The 16,352-nt window shown below is 40.6% G+C and overlaps 1 protein-coding gene across 2 annotated transcripts; it reads left to right on the top strand.

Annotated features, from left to right (window-relative positions):
• The first annotated feature begins 319 nt into the window (after nucleotides 1–319).
• On the top strand, nucleotides 320–13,563 carry LOC147438981 (branched-chain-amino-acid aminotransferase-like protein 2). Of its 2 annotated transcripts, none has more exons than XM_086484229.1 (3): nucleotides 320–672; nucleotides 771–1,147; nucleotides 13,291–13,563. In XM_086484229.1, the coding sequence occupies exons 1-3, from the start codon at nucleotides 322–324 to the stop codon at nucleotides 13,433–13,435; spliced, it is 873 nt and encodes a 290-aa protein (XP_086340355.1). In that variant the 5' UTR covers nucleotides 320–321; the 3' UTR covers nucleotides 13,436–13,563. The 2 variants fall into 2 exon arrangements, with proteins under 2 accessions (XP_086340355.1, XP_086340356.1); XM_086484230.1 differs by lacking the exon at nucleotides 13,291–13,563 and adding an exon at nucleotides 11,296–11,590.
• The last annotated feature ends 2,789 nt before the right edge of the window (nucleotides 13,564–16,352 follow it).

Genomic DNA, 16,352 nt, shown 5'->3' with positions numbered 1-16,352 from the left:
TTGAGGGGCCAAGGAGAGGAAAATGGACACTACACTAACGAAGTAAAAAAAAAAACTCGGCACGGCCAAAATAGCCTCCCTTCATCTCCTCTGCCCACTCGAGAAGTTGAGATATGAACACACCAACTCTGGAGTCTACAGACGTGCGAGGCACCAACAGTTTTGAAGAGTGCCGACGCTGATTTCTATCTGAAGAGAGAGAGAGAGAGAGAGAGAGAGAGAGAGCTCTTCAGCTATATGCAATTTTGCAGTGTGTAGCTGTGCAAATTGCTGGTGGAGAGAGCTTTCCTGGTGGGCAACATTGCACATAGGAGGACATATATGGATGGAGAAGACGTTGCTCCTATAGTGCTATGGTGCCACCCCCGGTCCCTATCCACGGCTTTTGAAAGGGCTTTTTTGGAGAGGGACGATGATTTTGTTTGCTATCACGAGCCCTTTGGGGAGCCCTACTACTTTGGCGAGGAAGCATTGTCATCGCGCTACATTGCCGACACAAATGGTCACTCAAGAAAAGCGCTAACCTATATGCAAGTCATGCAAGAGCAAGTGCTGAAGGAACATACGGCAGTCAGCAGTATTGATGGGGGCGAGATCAAGCGCAAGCGCGTCTTTGTGAAAAACATGGCGCAGTATATAGTGCTTCCTTCAGGCACGGCGCCACATATGCAGGTACGTTGGATTCTCATTATCACAACTGACACATTGTAAGGAAGCCGGCAGATCTGTGTATATTAAAGTGCTGGGTTGGCATGGATAATGATATGCAGATTGAAGAAGGGAATCCTACCGTCATACCCAAGCGGCTACTGGCCAAAGTGAGGCACAGCTTTCTGCTGCGAGATCCCCACAAGAGCATTCCTTCCTATTGGCGTATGTGTGTGGTGGGAGATGCTTCCCAAGCGACTGGATTCCACTTCTACGACCCCAACGAGGCTGGCTACTTGGAATTGCGTACCCTGTTTGAGTATGTGCGCACGCTGACGCATGAGACACCCCTCCTCCTCACTGCCGAGGAGCTCCTGCAGGACCCCGTCTCCACCATGCACCTGTATTGTCACCACATGGGCGTACCATTTGTGCCTGGCATGCTCCATTGGGAAGCCAAGCGCATCCCTAGTTTTGACTCATGGCCAGGCTTTCATCGGTGAGTCAGCTCATCTCTGTTCCTGCAATGCTGTTTAGTTTAATTTACTCTAGATTATGTTTTTGACACGTTTAATCTTGTGGTCACAAAAAGCATAGTTATAACTTCTTATAAGTAAGTTGTGAGCCAATAGTTACAAAAGGTCTTCCATAACTGATAAGGCTTTGGTCACGCGAGGCTTAGTTGCCCATTACAACGGCCGACCATTGCTGACAGCGTACAACTTTCCACATGCTTAGTATTGTTACTATGCCTAAAAGGACATACTTTTCAAACTATGCCGGTTTCTTGCCGATCAACCTCTCTCTCTCTCTCTCTCTCTCTCTCTCTCTCTCTCTCTCTACCTCCTACTCTCCGTTACGTTCTTAACTACCGTACCTGTCGGACTCGGAATTGTCGAGGCTTACAGATAACTAAGCCTCGCGTGACTATACCCTAACTATGCACCGCATGAAGATTTTTTGACCCACTATAATTTCTATATTGTGAACCAGTACCTCTAAATGTGTTACTATGGCTCCTGTGACACTAGGATGGGCGGTCACACCTATTTTGGAAGGTGGCCAACCATAGAGAGTCACATTGGGTCATTAGTAAACCTAATGCCTATTACCTACATCAAATTGGTTGTAGTCAAGTGGTAGGGCGTCCATGTTCCATGCGGATGGCCGGAGTTCAAATCCTTTGAGATTCTTTCGTGCGCACGACTTTTGTAGTAATTGGCCGCTTCAATGGAAAGTTGGCCGGCCTCTCTTGATCTCCCCTCTGACAATGGCTCGCAGCCAACTTTTGCCTTTGTCATGGCGAATGGAGTGATGCCATCTCAACATGGCCTTGCACACCCTGTCCGAATGTGAAAAGGGCCTCTGAGTGTGAGACCCTATCTCTAGCTCGTTGCCAAGGGCTTGCCAGTCTAGAGTGGGGCTTGCAATCAATCATGGGCCCCTAACTACATCTAGCTCATAGGAATGGGGTCTCTCTCTACCAATATCTCATGATCCCACAACACTTAAGGAAGGAAAACGCTCAAAAGCTTATTTTTCCACGAGATAAAGTGCCAAAAACTTATTGTAGAGTTGTTTGTAGATAGTACCACATGAAACTCAAACAAACATGATCTATCTACGTGTGTACACACCATGGCAAGAGTGGTACTCATAAGGAGTTGTTGACATTCATTTTCCCATGTGGGGATGTTTGTTGTTTTATTGTTGCTTATCCTTTTAGTGTTAAACATCATGAGCCACTCCTTAGGATCGAGGCACCACCTTTCACATTCTTTCATTGCCCATTAATCCTGTACAAGATGTTATCAAGTATAGCACAAGAAGATTTAGAAATTTTCTCATGTAGGAAAACAGAGTCTTTTTCAGTGCTTTTCATACAATGCATAACATCAAGACCTTATGCTCGAGAGGCATCGCATACCTAGCTAGGTACGATCGGGGGCAGAGGACCACCGACCTAGTTATCAAGTATAGCACAAGAAGATTTAGAAATTTTCTCATGTAGGAAAACAGTCTTTTTCAGTGTTTTTCATACAATGCATAACGTCAAGAGCTTCTAATCGAGAGGCGCTGCATACCGAGCTAGGTACGATTGGGGGCAGAGGACCATCGCCCCCCCCCCCCCCACCAGGCCGTCGGCGGTCCCCTGCCCCCAATCGTACCTAGCTAGGTATGGAGTGGTCCCTCACAGAAGCTCATGATGTTCACGTAAGTCACAATGTGGGAATTATTGGGAGAATTTGTCCAAAACTTCTTGTGTAGTGAACTCTAATATTTGCATCAAAATTGGACGTTCATAGTGAGTGTTAGTCAAACCATGACCAAGTTTTTGATTTTTTTTCCTTGACCTCATTTCATCTCAAGTCTTGTTAGTGCTTAACAAGAGTCATAATTATGTCCCTTATCTATTTTGTTATATTTCAGGGAAGCGCAGCAAAGTTTTGGGTTTGGAAAGTTTGTAAGTCCTCCCATCATTCATGAGTATCCATATCCCAAGTTGGTGTATGATACCATACAGATGAACCTACCTCATTACAACTACCTTTTGAAATACAAAAGATAGTCTCATAAGTAACCTTTTTGTCAAGCATCCACAACGAAAATTACGCTCTCATTAAAAACTACTTTAATGGGAATGAAGACTGAGGCTGTTGGTCTTGATAAGATTTAGGGGTGGACGTAACCCACAAGCAAAGATTTCAATGGGTCCTGGAAAAAATAAGCTCAAAAATGAGAAGATGGGAGTTTGTTCTCCTCCCCTTCCAAAGCCGGATTAGAGTGGTAAACTCTTATATGATCCCGTATATTGCTTTCCTCAGCCCTGTCCTCAAGATGGCCAAGTGTCACTTTAAAGAATGCTTAAAACCAGTGAAAAGGTTTCTTTGGAAGAACGGCACAAAAACCTCCCGGCCATGGCAGTGGGCTAGATGGGAGATAGTTGCTCGGCCGGTAGACCAAGGAGGGCTCGGCATTATTAACCCTATATCCCATGCTGAGGCCCTGTGTGCCAAATTTATGGTCTCATTGGTTAAACAGGACCAAGCTTGGGCTATCATGACCAAGGAAATGCTTGATGCAGCTAATCTAGGATCGAAAGGGGGAAAGTGGAAGGGGGTTGTGATGCACGACAAACTTCTCGCCCCGAAGTGGTCTAATATTAGTTCAGGTGGACTCTCAGGGGAACTGGTGAGGAAGTGCAAACGAGCAGCTGAGGTTTTGGAATGGGGGGAAAAAACCAGATACTTCAAGAACTCCATTTTGCACTGGTCCCCTTGGCTCTCTAAAATATTGGGGCCGCCACAAAGCCCCTATTGGGTAGAAATAGCCAGGAATGTGAATAATAAGGGGCTCGTTCGACTGAAGCAATTATGGGATGGTAACAATAAGTGCTAGAAAACTGCCGACTCTGTAGCAACTCATTATCAACTGAATGGCTTTGAGATCTTACTAGTCTACAAGGTGTTAAAGGAGCTTGATAAGGTGGTGATGCCAATTTGTGAATCCATTTTTGAGTGGGATGCTTGGAGATGGCCCGAGAGTAGCCTCTTCTGGAAACCTCATTCTAAAGGCATTTACCATTCACTAATGCACGAGGAGAACTGGTGTAGCCCCCTCAACAAGTTATGGAAGAGGCACTGGACGGAAAAACGGTGGGAGGAAGTCATGGAGAAGATCTGGAAGCCAAGGTGGCCTCAGTATATGAAGGTTTTTTTGTGGAAAGTGATGTGGGGTGCTTTGCCGACGGGCGTAAAGATACAAGAAAGAGGAATCGGGTCTTCTCGTTGCTCGGGGTGCAGAATAGCTAGTGAAGACCTAGCCCACCTGTTCATGGGATGCCAAGCTATCAGTGGCCTGGCTGGAAAAATATGCAAGTGGATTCAAAGGACTTGGCAAATTAAGTTCTTCAAGAATGATCTGATCTTTGGTAGTAACGGGATGGGAAGTCCCGCTATTATGGTTTGCACTCAAATAATCAGGTACTACTTCTTTCATGATATTTGGCAAGCAAGGAACCGCCGAGTGTTTGAGGGGGATCTGGCTGTGGCAAGTTTTTGTGAAATCATACAAGAGAGCAGAGTGACGATCCATATGATCAAAGGAAAACAAGCCTCAGAGAACTGGTCCAGAACCATACAGATCATGATGACATCTTGTAATAAGTAAAGCCTAGGAGTAGCGGTTGCTCTGCCAAGCAGAGAACTTGTAATCCTCTGACCCTCAAGGCTCGGTCTGAGCTTGAGGTTGATGTATATTTCTGATGTTAATACTATCCACTCACAATTGTGAGTTTTGGAAAAAAAAAAGATTATGATGTGACACAAGACATGGCGAACAACAATTTGTTTCATCTTGCAAATCCCATCCAGGATAATAGCTATAAAATGTGGGAATGTACGATCATCTCAAGGTGAACATGAGAGAGGAGGAACTGCTGTGTCTTCAATAATGAAGTTTCTGTGGTCAGTTTTTCAGTAATTATTCAAGAAAGCAAAGCATTGATATATACGATAAGTAAAAGTCATGACTCGGATGATTGGATTTGGGTAGCACAAGCCATTCGATCAAAACCTTTATGGTTGTAAAGTCTGATGTAATTTCCACCTCTCAAGGCTCGGCCTAGGTTTGAGATTGATCTGTAATTTTTTGTTCTCTTTCTAATACAATCACTCACAATTGTGAGTTTTGCCAAAATATATATATATATTGACAACAACAAAAATCCATGCATCTTAATGCCTACCCTACCCTCTCTCTCTCTCTCTCTCTCTCTCTCTCTCTCTCTCTCTCTCTCTCACACACACACACACACACACACACACACATTGTGCGCACATAACAGAAAGATATCATGTCCACATGGTCTTGTGATTTTGCATGGTTTCGTATGTGTATTATTACCCTTGTCATCTTGTCCTTCATCCTTACAAATTAGTCTTCCCTAAATTTGTCCTCTCGTCCATACCTAGGCTCCTTATTAGGATATTATGGAAATCCAAAAGAGAGCAATAGTGGCAAGCCAATACAGAGAATAGTAGTCTCACATAAGATCTTTTAAGTGTGATGGTTGGTCACTTATAAGATGGTGGTAAATTTAATGTGGCCTAACTCTTTCTCTCCTTGTTCCTTGACGTGCGTAAGTTTGTGATGCTATTGTACATGGATCTACCACTTGCCTCTCTGTCCGATGCTACACTGTATGGATTATTCCTCTTTTCCCCTCTGTACAGTGTCTCCACATCACCCATGGAATACATGAATGTATCCTTTTCCCTCTGATGTGATACTGGGATCAACCTTGTAGTACACCGATTATCCCTCCTCCTCTTAATGACAATTTTGTTTGACTAGCTAAGACTTGGCTTTGTGGATGGTGGCTACTATCACACTACAAAGCTCTCAGATGTCTATTTAAGGTGAGGGACTCTATTTCACTCAATTATTCTTGGATTAATTTTTTTATATTTTACTAATTTACTGGCTTTACTCACTAGTGCAACACATGGGGATGATTGGGAAAGCATCATCTTCACAAGTATTTTAGTAATACTTACCACCTGATATGTCGCTTTTTGCCCTTCAAATTTTGTCTATAATGGCCTTGTTTTGAACTTAGAAAACAAAACTAGCTTAAATTCATTTGATGAAATCATGTTCTCCTACTTGGAAATGGCCATTGAATGTTCCATTGCTTGAAAATAGACTCTAAGGTGAAATACTGGCCCAACTGGATTTCTAAACTGCCATACTAATAGTGGTTATTTGATTTGTGAAAATGGTGATGGGCTATTGGCCGATTCATGAAGTCATTTGCACAAAACATGTAGTCTCCCACTTTGGTGATCAATTGGTTTTTTGGTTAAATAATTATGATAAGCAAACATGAAGCTATTGGTTTCATTTGCTGTATGATTCTATTATTGAAATCTCAGCCTTTTTTTTTGGCCTGTACCAAATGTACCAAAGGGGTGAGGTCTTAGTGATGCCTTCCCTTTTTCTTAATGAAAAGTGAGGTTTTTTTTTAAAAAATGCACAATTTTTTATCGGTTGGATGATAGCATATATAATTGATTGTGAAGATTTTGATTATGAAGACACGGTAATATATTTAGACTAAGAGCCGGGTCGCGCCATGCCTAGTAGGACTAACAGTGTGGTAGGAGGTAGTTGGTCACACCCTGAAGGGAGGAAGCCTGGTGTAACGCAGCTAGCGAGAACAGCACTTAAAAGCAACTGAAGTGATTGCCTTGATCTTGAGAGAGTTGCATTGCTTCATTGTTGCCCTGAAATATAGCTTAATATCAACGTTTTTGAAGGGGTTAGTGAAACCACATCAGCGCATTCACGATTTTGGAGCAGATTTTGGGATTTCCTAAAAAAGGTTCTTGCTTCCCTCCGCTACCCCCACAGACCCATGGTGCAACTCAGCTCTAACACTTAGTCATGAAAAGTAGAGGTACATCACTTCACAGTGATGAGGCATGGCCCTAGGTGAACTTGGAAGAGTGAGCTATGCTAGTGTGCTACCCTCAGGACTAAAGAACAACGGGGTCTTCAATGAAGAACCCATCATGGGATCCACAACGAGGAGCTACGCGCGCAAAACACGAGGTAGGCTCGACCGTCCGATTTTAACGGACGTGTCCGAGTTTACTTTTTCTGTCCTAGTTTACTTTTCCCTATAGTAGTTTATGTTATATAGTTTATTTTTTACGTTGGTGACAACAAAATACACGCGCATGCATGGTTAGCTCATCGTGTTGCCATGGCCAAGGTTGTGGGTTCGAACCACAGGCGAGGCCGTTGACCTACCTTTTCTGTTGGACGTTGATCCTCCTCGAGATTCCCACGTGCTACGCCCGCCGTCGATCCCATGACGAGGTCTTCATTGAAGACCCCGTACCCTTTAGTCACGTGGGTGTGCTACCCAGTATTTGATTCTCTCTCTCTCTCTCTCTCTCTCTCTCTCTCTCTCTCTCTCTCTCTCTCACACACACACACACACACACACACACACACACACATAAAATAAGAGGGTGAATCATGTCTCTGAGTGGAGTAGAGCACAGACCAAAAAGTCACAAAGACCTAACTTTTGAGAGAACCTTACTAGGGGCAAAAAGGGATAAGTTGCACTAAGCCAAGTGAGCTTGTCAAGGACTATCTTGAGAGTTTTGAGTGAGCCTTGACCATGACAAATCATCCACCACCAGGGTTCTCTACTCCACTCAGAGACATGAAAACGCTGCAATACCGACAACAGGGGGATTGGGAGTATACATAGAGGAGAGGCATCCTCTAATCAACAAACCGAAAGTGAGATTCATCAAAGCCAATGAATCCATGACAGTGCTTAAATTACCCTCATGAGGGCATATATAGATTCACAAATGGGGATCCATATATCTTCTACAAGTGTGTAGAACCCAATGCTAGAGAGTTGACCACCCACATAAGAACCTCTATGCATTTACGTATACATATGCCAACGGAGTACACGTTTTGATGGCAGATAAGTATGGACGTGAGTACAAACTTGTCGATCCAACTGACTTAGAATGATACACATACGAGGGTACTCCGATCTCTACTTACTTTCAATCAAGAACGATACCGGAGCACATATCAGAGAGGATACCATCGGGATTTTCTCCAAGACTAGAGGAGACGACAAGATCCGACTTTGCAAGAGATAACGAATTGGTTAGATTAGTGACTGGACCACAACGATTAAGACCATATCAAGTGGCCTAATGTGTTAAAACAAAGTGCAATGGGTCAGAGGATCCATATGCTCATGTCTCACTCTTTAAACAAGTTTTGAGAGCTGAACAAATTACGAATTTCCATACTCAGTACGAGGGATTTGGGTTGAGATTGGAAGGAACAGCCTTGACGTGGTTCCAACCACTAAACAAAGATGATTTTCCAAACATAGAAAAACTCTTCTAAGAATTCACATAAGAGTTCTTGAAAAGGGGAATCAAGCACAACACGGTGTCACAGATCTACGCTTTCAAACAAAAAAAGGATGAAAGAGTGAAGGAAGCTCTGCTTCACTTCAAACAATACATCGGCAGATGTTTTGTGAGAGAGCTACCATAAGATGACAGGCTATCAGTTTTTTTCATAGAAGGCTTGAGGAATGAAACTCTAAAAAAGACCCCTAACATTGGCGCCACAACGAACGTTTGTAGCATAGTTATCGGGCACTAACATAATGTCAATACTCAGGGATGACTCGGATGGGGCACAGAGACTCTTTGAGATCGTCAATCTCAAGAAGTGAACCTTAACAAGCAAACACACTAGCTCAACAAGCAAACCAACACTCACAGATCAGGGAAATCTGCCTATGTTCTTTCTCATAGCTCTAGGTCATCACGCCATTTCGGTATTCGAACGGATTCGAAATGCAACGAAACTTTGCGAAGAGGTCTAGGAGACTTAGCGTCACTATTCTACCAAGTCTGGTCGCAATCCAACAAGGTACCAAAATCACGATCCATCATGAAAAAGGTCCTGAAAATTACAACAAATCAGTCAAGAAAGGTTGGCCTATGGTCTAAGAACACCCTGTTATGGTCAAAATGACTAAAAGCAGTGATTTAAGCACTCAAATCTGCAATTAAAGCTCACAGACGCGTAATCGCGAACCACAACAAAACTGACAATGCTTACACTTAAATGAAAGAGCAAAGAGAGAGAAACACAATGCAAGTTTCAGAATTGAAAATGGATTACCCAATCGTTAGAAAAGTTAACTACAAGTTGAAGCAACTTCGTAGCTCGAGCATACTTACAACAGAACTCTTCTCTTCTAAAAATAAGCCTCCTTTTCACATTAAGGTTATTGACCTTTATACCTAGGGCATTCTAAATGGCCAGTGGCCAATTCACATGGACCTTTACAAATATCATTACAACATTACAACTTAGGAAATTGATCCACTACTCTGGAATCAGGATTACACAGAGTATTACTACACTAGCTTGGAAAACTAATTAATAGAGTACAAATGTGGTGTCCAGCTACGTGTCCGACCAGGTGGACGCTCGTTCGATTGTCTCTTAACAGATCCTTATCGACAAGGCGACATAGGCTATTATGTAGCCCTAGTGTTATTAGCCCCATGAGCTTGGTTGTTAGATAAGCAGGCTTAACCTTGATGTATATCACCTCGATGCACAAGACCTTGTTGAAAGAGGACACATGGACCAACCTTAGGTAGATAGTTGTGAGAAAGCTTTTGATCGTCTTAGCCTGGCTTTTTCTACATTACCCTCCCCTGCTCTCAACTTCACCAACTTAGACAATAGAAATGTTGCATAGAAAATCCCAAATTACTGTGTTGCAATGTAGTCCATCATGACATCCTCCCCATTAGTGTCCTTGACCACTTGTTTAGTGATCTCCGTGGAGAAGGGGATGAGAAAAGCTCAAGAAAGTTTGATGATATCATGGAAAGAATAGATGGCAATCACCCCTTCCCAAAGACGTTTAGGAATCAAACACACACACACACACACAAAGCTTGCTTCATAGGGTGAATCAATTGGGTTTTGAGGTAGGAGAAGATTTTACCATGTACCTTGCAATATTACCATTTAGTGATGATATGATAAAAAGCTTGCACACAACTAACTACTTAAGGCTCGTGCATGTGTGCTCTCTCAAAAAGTTCTTCGGCATCAAGGTGATATACATCAAGGTTGGACTTGCTTATTTGGTAGCCAAATAGCATGCCTTACCTCAACATGGTACCATGAGAGAGAGAGAGAGAGAGTTTGCCTTACCTCAACATGATACCATAAGAGAGAGAGAGAGAGGTGATCACTTTTTACTTCGACTTGTGCCTTGATAACTATAGGAAGTCGGTGATATCTATTGGTGTCCAATGTAATCTCAAGGAAAATTATATTGGCATCCATGGAGTTTAGGTAATAAGGGATTGAGTAGAGTATCCATGGCCATAGTAGCTCTTTTGCACCACCATCATCTTTTGTATGTAGATCCTTTATGTATCACTACCAAGGTGCAATTTCTTAGCTTCATCGAGATTATGACTCTCTCTCCTCCCTTTAACCACCATTACTAGGCAGGCCTCGTGATTTTATCGCTTGTTTATTTTTGTTTGTGATCACGATATTTGAGTAGTTCCTTGGTGGTTTCTACTAAGCCTAACCTTAACCGGGAAGATGTTGATACTCGTTACTTGGATATAAACTCACTTACGAGGTCTTTACTAAGCTTATCCAGTTGTTGGCAAGCTTAACAATCTATACCTAAATCTTGAGGCTAGCTTATGTACTGGATGAGCTAGTGGCCTATGCATGGAGTTCTTTACACAAAATATATGGTTTCTTGAACAAGTTTTCAACTTATACTTTTGATGCTCATGTGGTTTTATTGACTAGTTGAGTGTGATAAACAACAGCACTGAGCCAATGATCTCATATACAATAAGATCTTGCACCCAAAAGGATTGGATTAGTTGATGTTGCTTTGAACGCTGATATTGTTACGAGACTAGGCACCCTCCTGTTGCATGTGGTTAACTGCAATTGGGATAGCTGGCTTAATGGTTAATTATGTGTTGTCTATTTCAATTTTACTAATAGTGAGTGCATGATGGTTTGTAGATTGGAACTCTAGGAGTTAGTGAGGAGGCGTCGGCAAATAATAATTTTCTATCATTTTATCCTAGCACAATATTTTAGAAATAAGCCACTATGGCTCCTTGTAAATAGGACAGTGAGAACCCACCCTAAGAGGGTCATGCAATAACTAGTGTGTACCACTTATTACTTAAGTGTAAAAGAGGGGCCTTCAATTTTGGCACCAAGAATAAACCAAATATCAAATACCAACTCCACAAGAGAGATGACGTGGAGTTTGTGGCTATGATTTTAGGCCTACTTGTGTAGATGCTCTCAATTTATCTCTTAAGCTTTTCTGTGTTCTCTGTGTACTCCTTAATTAAGTCTACATCTTCTCTTCCATGCTCTTACAACTTGTCTCTATCAACTCTATGCTTTAGTCTGTGTGTGCTTGAAAATTGGGGAAAGAGGTTGACATGTTGATGGTGATGTTTGTGAGAAATATTGAAATGTTCTAAGCAACCGGTCTCCCCCGGATTCCCCAACGGCCCACCCTAAGAGGGTCATGCAATAACTAGTGTGTACCACTCATTACTTAAGTGTAAAAGAGGGCCCTCCAATTTTGGCACCAAGAATAAATCAAATATCCTTTTCAAAAATTATGTCGTGATTTCTTTTGGCCTACTATGAAAATTGATGCTAAACAGTATGTTTCAATTTGTTCAATTCGTCAAAAGGTCAAAGCAACAAACAACATGTAAGAAATTGGGACTTTTACACCCTCTCCCTATTCTTGAAAAACCTTGGGAGCATATTTCAATGGATTTTGTCACTAGAGTTCCACTCACTGTTCACAAGCATGATATGATTTGGACTGTCATTGACCATTTTTCCAAACAAGCATACTTCATTCCTTGTAAGAAAACTCTCATAGCACATCAAGCTACACTTCTATTTCTTAAAGATGTCTTTCCACATCATGGTTTGTCTAAAGTTATAATATCTGATCAAGATTCCAAATTTTGTAGTGCTTTTTGGACTATTGTTTTTTAAAAATATGGAACAACACTTGATTTTACTTCTGCATTCCCCTGAGTCTAATGGTCAAACCAAAGTCACTAGTTGTACCATCATTAACTTGTTAAAAGCTTATGTTTCTTCTCAACCCAAGAAATGGGATGATTATCTGTATATTCTACAGTTTGCATATAACAACGCCACTCACATTGCCATAGGTAAATCTCCATTTGAAATTGTGTATGGTCATTCTATGCCTACTCCTACTTCACGTCTTTCCAATATTGTGCTTGCCATTGATGATTTTATTGTTAATTTTATGAAATTTATGCAAGTGTGCATTTTGCCATTAAACACTCACAAGAACTTCACATTAAGCATGCTAACAAGCACCGCAAGGCACACCAATTTAAAGAAGGTAATTATGTTATGCTTCGCATTGAAAATCGAAGGATCAAAAGTGTTGATACTAATATTTTTGTTAAACTTGCTCCTCATTTTTACGGACCGTTCAAACTTTTTGTTGTGATCAATGACGTTTCATTTTGTTTAGGCCTACCTTCAGATTGGCACATTCACAATGCTTTCCACATTAGTCTTTTAAGACCTTTTAGAGAGCCCTAGCTACACACCACATTTACCTCCACCTTCACTTGTGGACCAAGAAGAACAACTCACCCCTCCACAAATAGTTGATCACGAGACCACCACCACACGTACTGGCATGGTTTATAACCGCTATCTTCTGGCCTTCAAAGGCCACCCTTGAGAGGATGCAAATGGATGCCTCTAATTTTTTTCGCAAATTCCCAGACCTTCTCCACATTTCCATCACTCACGATCCAGTTGATTCTTTAGTGAGCAACTGAGGACAGTTGCTACCCCTAGTCGGAGGGATATTATGAGACTAGGCACCCTCCTATTGCATGTGGTTAACTGCAATTGGGAATGCTGGCTTAATGGTTATTTATGTGCTATCTATTTAAATTTTACTAACAATGAGTGCATGATGGTTTGTAGGTTGGAACTCTGGGAGTTGACAAGGAGGTGCTGGCAAATAATAATTCTCTGTCATTTTATCCTAGCACAGTATTTTAGAAATAATCCACTATGGCTCCTTGTAAATAGGACAGTGAGAACCTACCCTAAGAGGGTCATGCAATAACTAGTGTGTACCACTCATTACTTAAGTGGAACTAAAGTGTAAAAGAGGGGCCTCCAATTTTGGCACCAAGAATAAATCAAATATCAAATACCAACTCCACAAGAGAGGTGTCGTGGAGTTTAGGGCTATGATTTTAAGCATTTCTTGTGTAGATGCTCTCAATTTTCCATATCCCATCTCTTAAGCTATTATGTGTTCTCTGTGTACTCCTTAATTAAGTCTACATCTTCTCTTCCATGCTCTTATACCCTCTTATAGCTTGTCTCTGTCAATTCTAACTCTTAAGCTATTCTATGTTCTCTGTGTACTCCTTAATTAAGTCTACATCTTTTCTTCCATGCTGTGTGTGTGTGTGTGTGTGTGTGTGTGTGTGTGTGTGTGTGTGTGTGCGCGTGCTTGGAAATTGGAAAAAGAGGTTGACAGGTTGATGGTGATGTTTGTGAGCAATTGTTGAAGTGTTCTAAGCAACCGGTCTCCCTCGGATTCCCCAATAGGTATGCTTTGACGGCTAATTAATTTTGAGAGATTCTTTTACTTGAGGGTTTTTTATTGATGATAATTCACCTTGAAAATGTGTTTTTCTACAATATTTTCGTCGGCTAAAATTGTTTATTGGCCCTCATGTCCATTGTAGCGGAGAATTTTTGGGTTGCTAACCTAGTGTAGGTTGAATGTTTCCAACTATGTTTTCTAAGATGCTTAGTGTTTACCTTGGGAAGGATCTTCCCTTTTTACTTTTTCTGCCTATTTTTTTCAAGATGCTTATTGTCTACCTTGGGAAGGATCTTCCTAATTTATTTTAGCTTGCTACAATAGTAGTCTTTTGGAATTATTATTTTTTAGACCTTTGGTGCTATGGTTTAAAACAAAAGGATTGTTGACTTGGTTACTACTATGATTTTACAAGCTGGTCTTACTATGTTTACAATCTAGTTCCTACTTAAATTTACTATGCTTTACAATCTAGTTGCTACTCAGGTTTTACAAGCTAGGTCTTACTATGGTTTACAATCTAGTCGCTACTTATATTTTACTCTATCAAAACTCCCTTTTGGGTTTGGTGGCTCTTTTTGGGCATGATTCCTTTAGTTATTAACTAGTGATTCTAGTGGTCAGTGCTATGGTTTGCAACAAATGATTTATTAACCTAATTGCTACATTGGTCTTATAATCTAGTTGATTATCTAGTTTACAACCTTGTTGCTACTGTGGTTTACAATTTGGTTGCTAGTAGTGTTTTACTTTATCTGCACTCCCTTTTTGGATTAGTGGCCCTTGTTGGACATGATTATGTTAGTTATTTCTACTAGTGTACTATTAAAGATGCACTACATCATGTCTTCGCTATTGGTATTTTTTAGAATCTTCCTGATTATCTAGTCTACTAGCTTTGATTCTTATTTTGATAATTGACAAAAAAAAATTGCAAGGATGATCTTGATAAGAATGTTTTAGCAATTTCATTATTAGAAGTTAGGTTAGATATTTGAATTAGATATCTAATAGGGGTACCAAAGCACACTCATAATATCTTTGGATTGACTTGTAACAAGGGACTAGGTACTCCTATCTCAATCTCTCTTTCAAGCTCCTTGCAATGGAAAGTACATGGCTCAAATGCGGACCAGTAGTGACCCAAAAAAAATGGTGGACATTTTTGAAACATTTAGAATGGTGCTGGCCAGATATAAGAAGCAACACCTTAAAAATTCCAATGTTTCCTTAATAAAACATAGGAGGAATCCCAAAATCCGAGCCAATAAAAGCGAGCAAACCATAAACCGAGCAAAACTAACAATTTTTTTATATATCATTGTGCAATATATTAGTTGTAATACAAAATTATCCAAACCATAAACTTTTTTTTGATATCCTTGTAATACAAAAAAAAAATTATATCCTTGTGCAATATATTAGTTGTAATACAAAATTACGCAAACCATGAAAAAAAATTTGATATCCTTGTAATACAAAATTATGCAATCCGCAAACTTTTTTTTGATATCCTTGCAATACAAAATTACGCAAACCATAAACTTTGCAAAACTTACAATGTTTTTTTATATCCTTGTGCAATATATTACTTGTATATATTGTGGTCTGTGGTTGTGTAGGTAGAGGCCGGCCACCTAGTGTGGTCAGACATGTTATGGTTGTAACTGCTTGATGGTAATATAAGGAGGTGCCGGATGAGAGAGAGGCACACTTGGTTTGGTCGTGTAGACAGAGTCGACCACACACCACAATATCTTGGATTTTTGTTGGTTAGAAATACTCCCTACTTAGTTTCTTAACACTAGAATGGTAACAAGACACTTTTATGTCCTTGGACACTTTTGTGTCCTGTTAAGTGACCATTTTGCTTGAATTATTTGAAGAGTATGAAAATGAATTTCTAGGTGCTGTATATCCACAAAGTTGCCTTATGAGCTGAAAAGAACTTAGCTTTTTTTTTTTAGTATCGATCTCACCATCAACCTTACCCTTGCACAACATTTTTGAACCTAAACTGTGTGAAAAAACGGGTTCTGTTTTTGGCTATTTTTCAATTTTTGGCAACTATACCACTCTAAACTTCATGTTTGTGAGGTTTAGATGGCTAGAGGTTAGGCCTTCATAGTTCTCAACATGTTTTGATGCTTGTAGGGAGAGCTAAGTGTTAAAATTGAAAGTTATGACCAATTTACAAGAATTGCATGATCCTGTTTTTTGGCCAAAATTAGCACTTTTATGATTTTTTTGGTGGCTTTCTTGATATCCAAATTCAATTTTGATTGTGTAAGTGTAATGTATAACATAAAGCTAATCTTCCTTGAGTTTTGGGGGACCTAATATGCTATATAGCATAGTATATGATGATGGTTGAGTTTTTTGATTGTTGAAGAATACGATACATTTTAGAGTAGCAAGTATAACT

This window comes from Adiantum capillus-veneris, chromosome 16, assembly GCF_014529385.1.
Source record: "Adiantum capillus-veneris isolate H3 chromosome 16, ASM1452938v2, whole genome shotgun sequence".
In the NCBI taxonomy this organism is placed as follows: domain Eukaryota; kingdom Viridiplantae; phylum Streptophyta; class Polypodiopsida; order Polypodiales; family Pteridaceae; genus Adiantum; species Adiantum capillus-veneris.
This window is presented reverse-complemented; position numbering and strand designations above follow the sequence as displayed.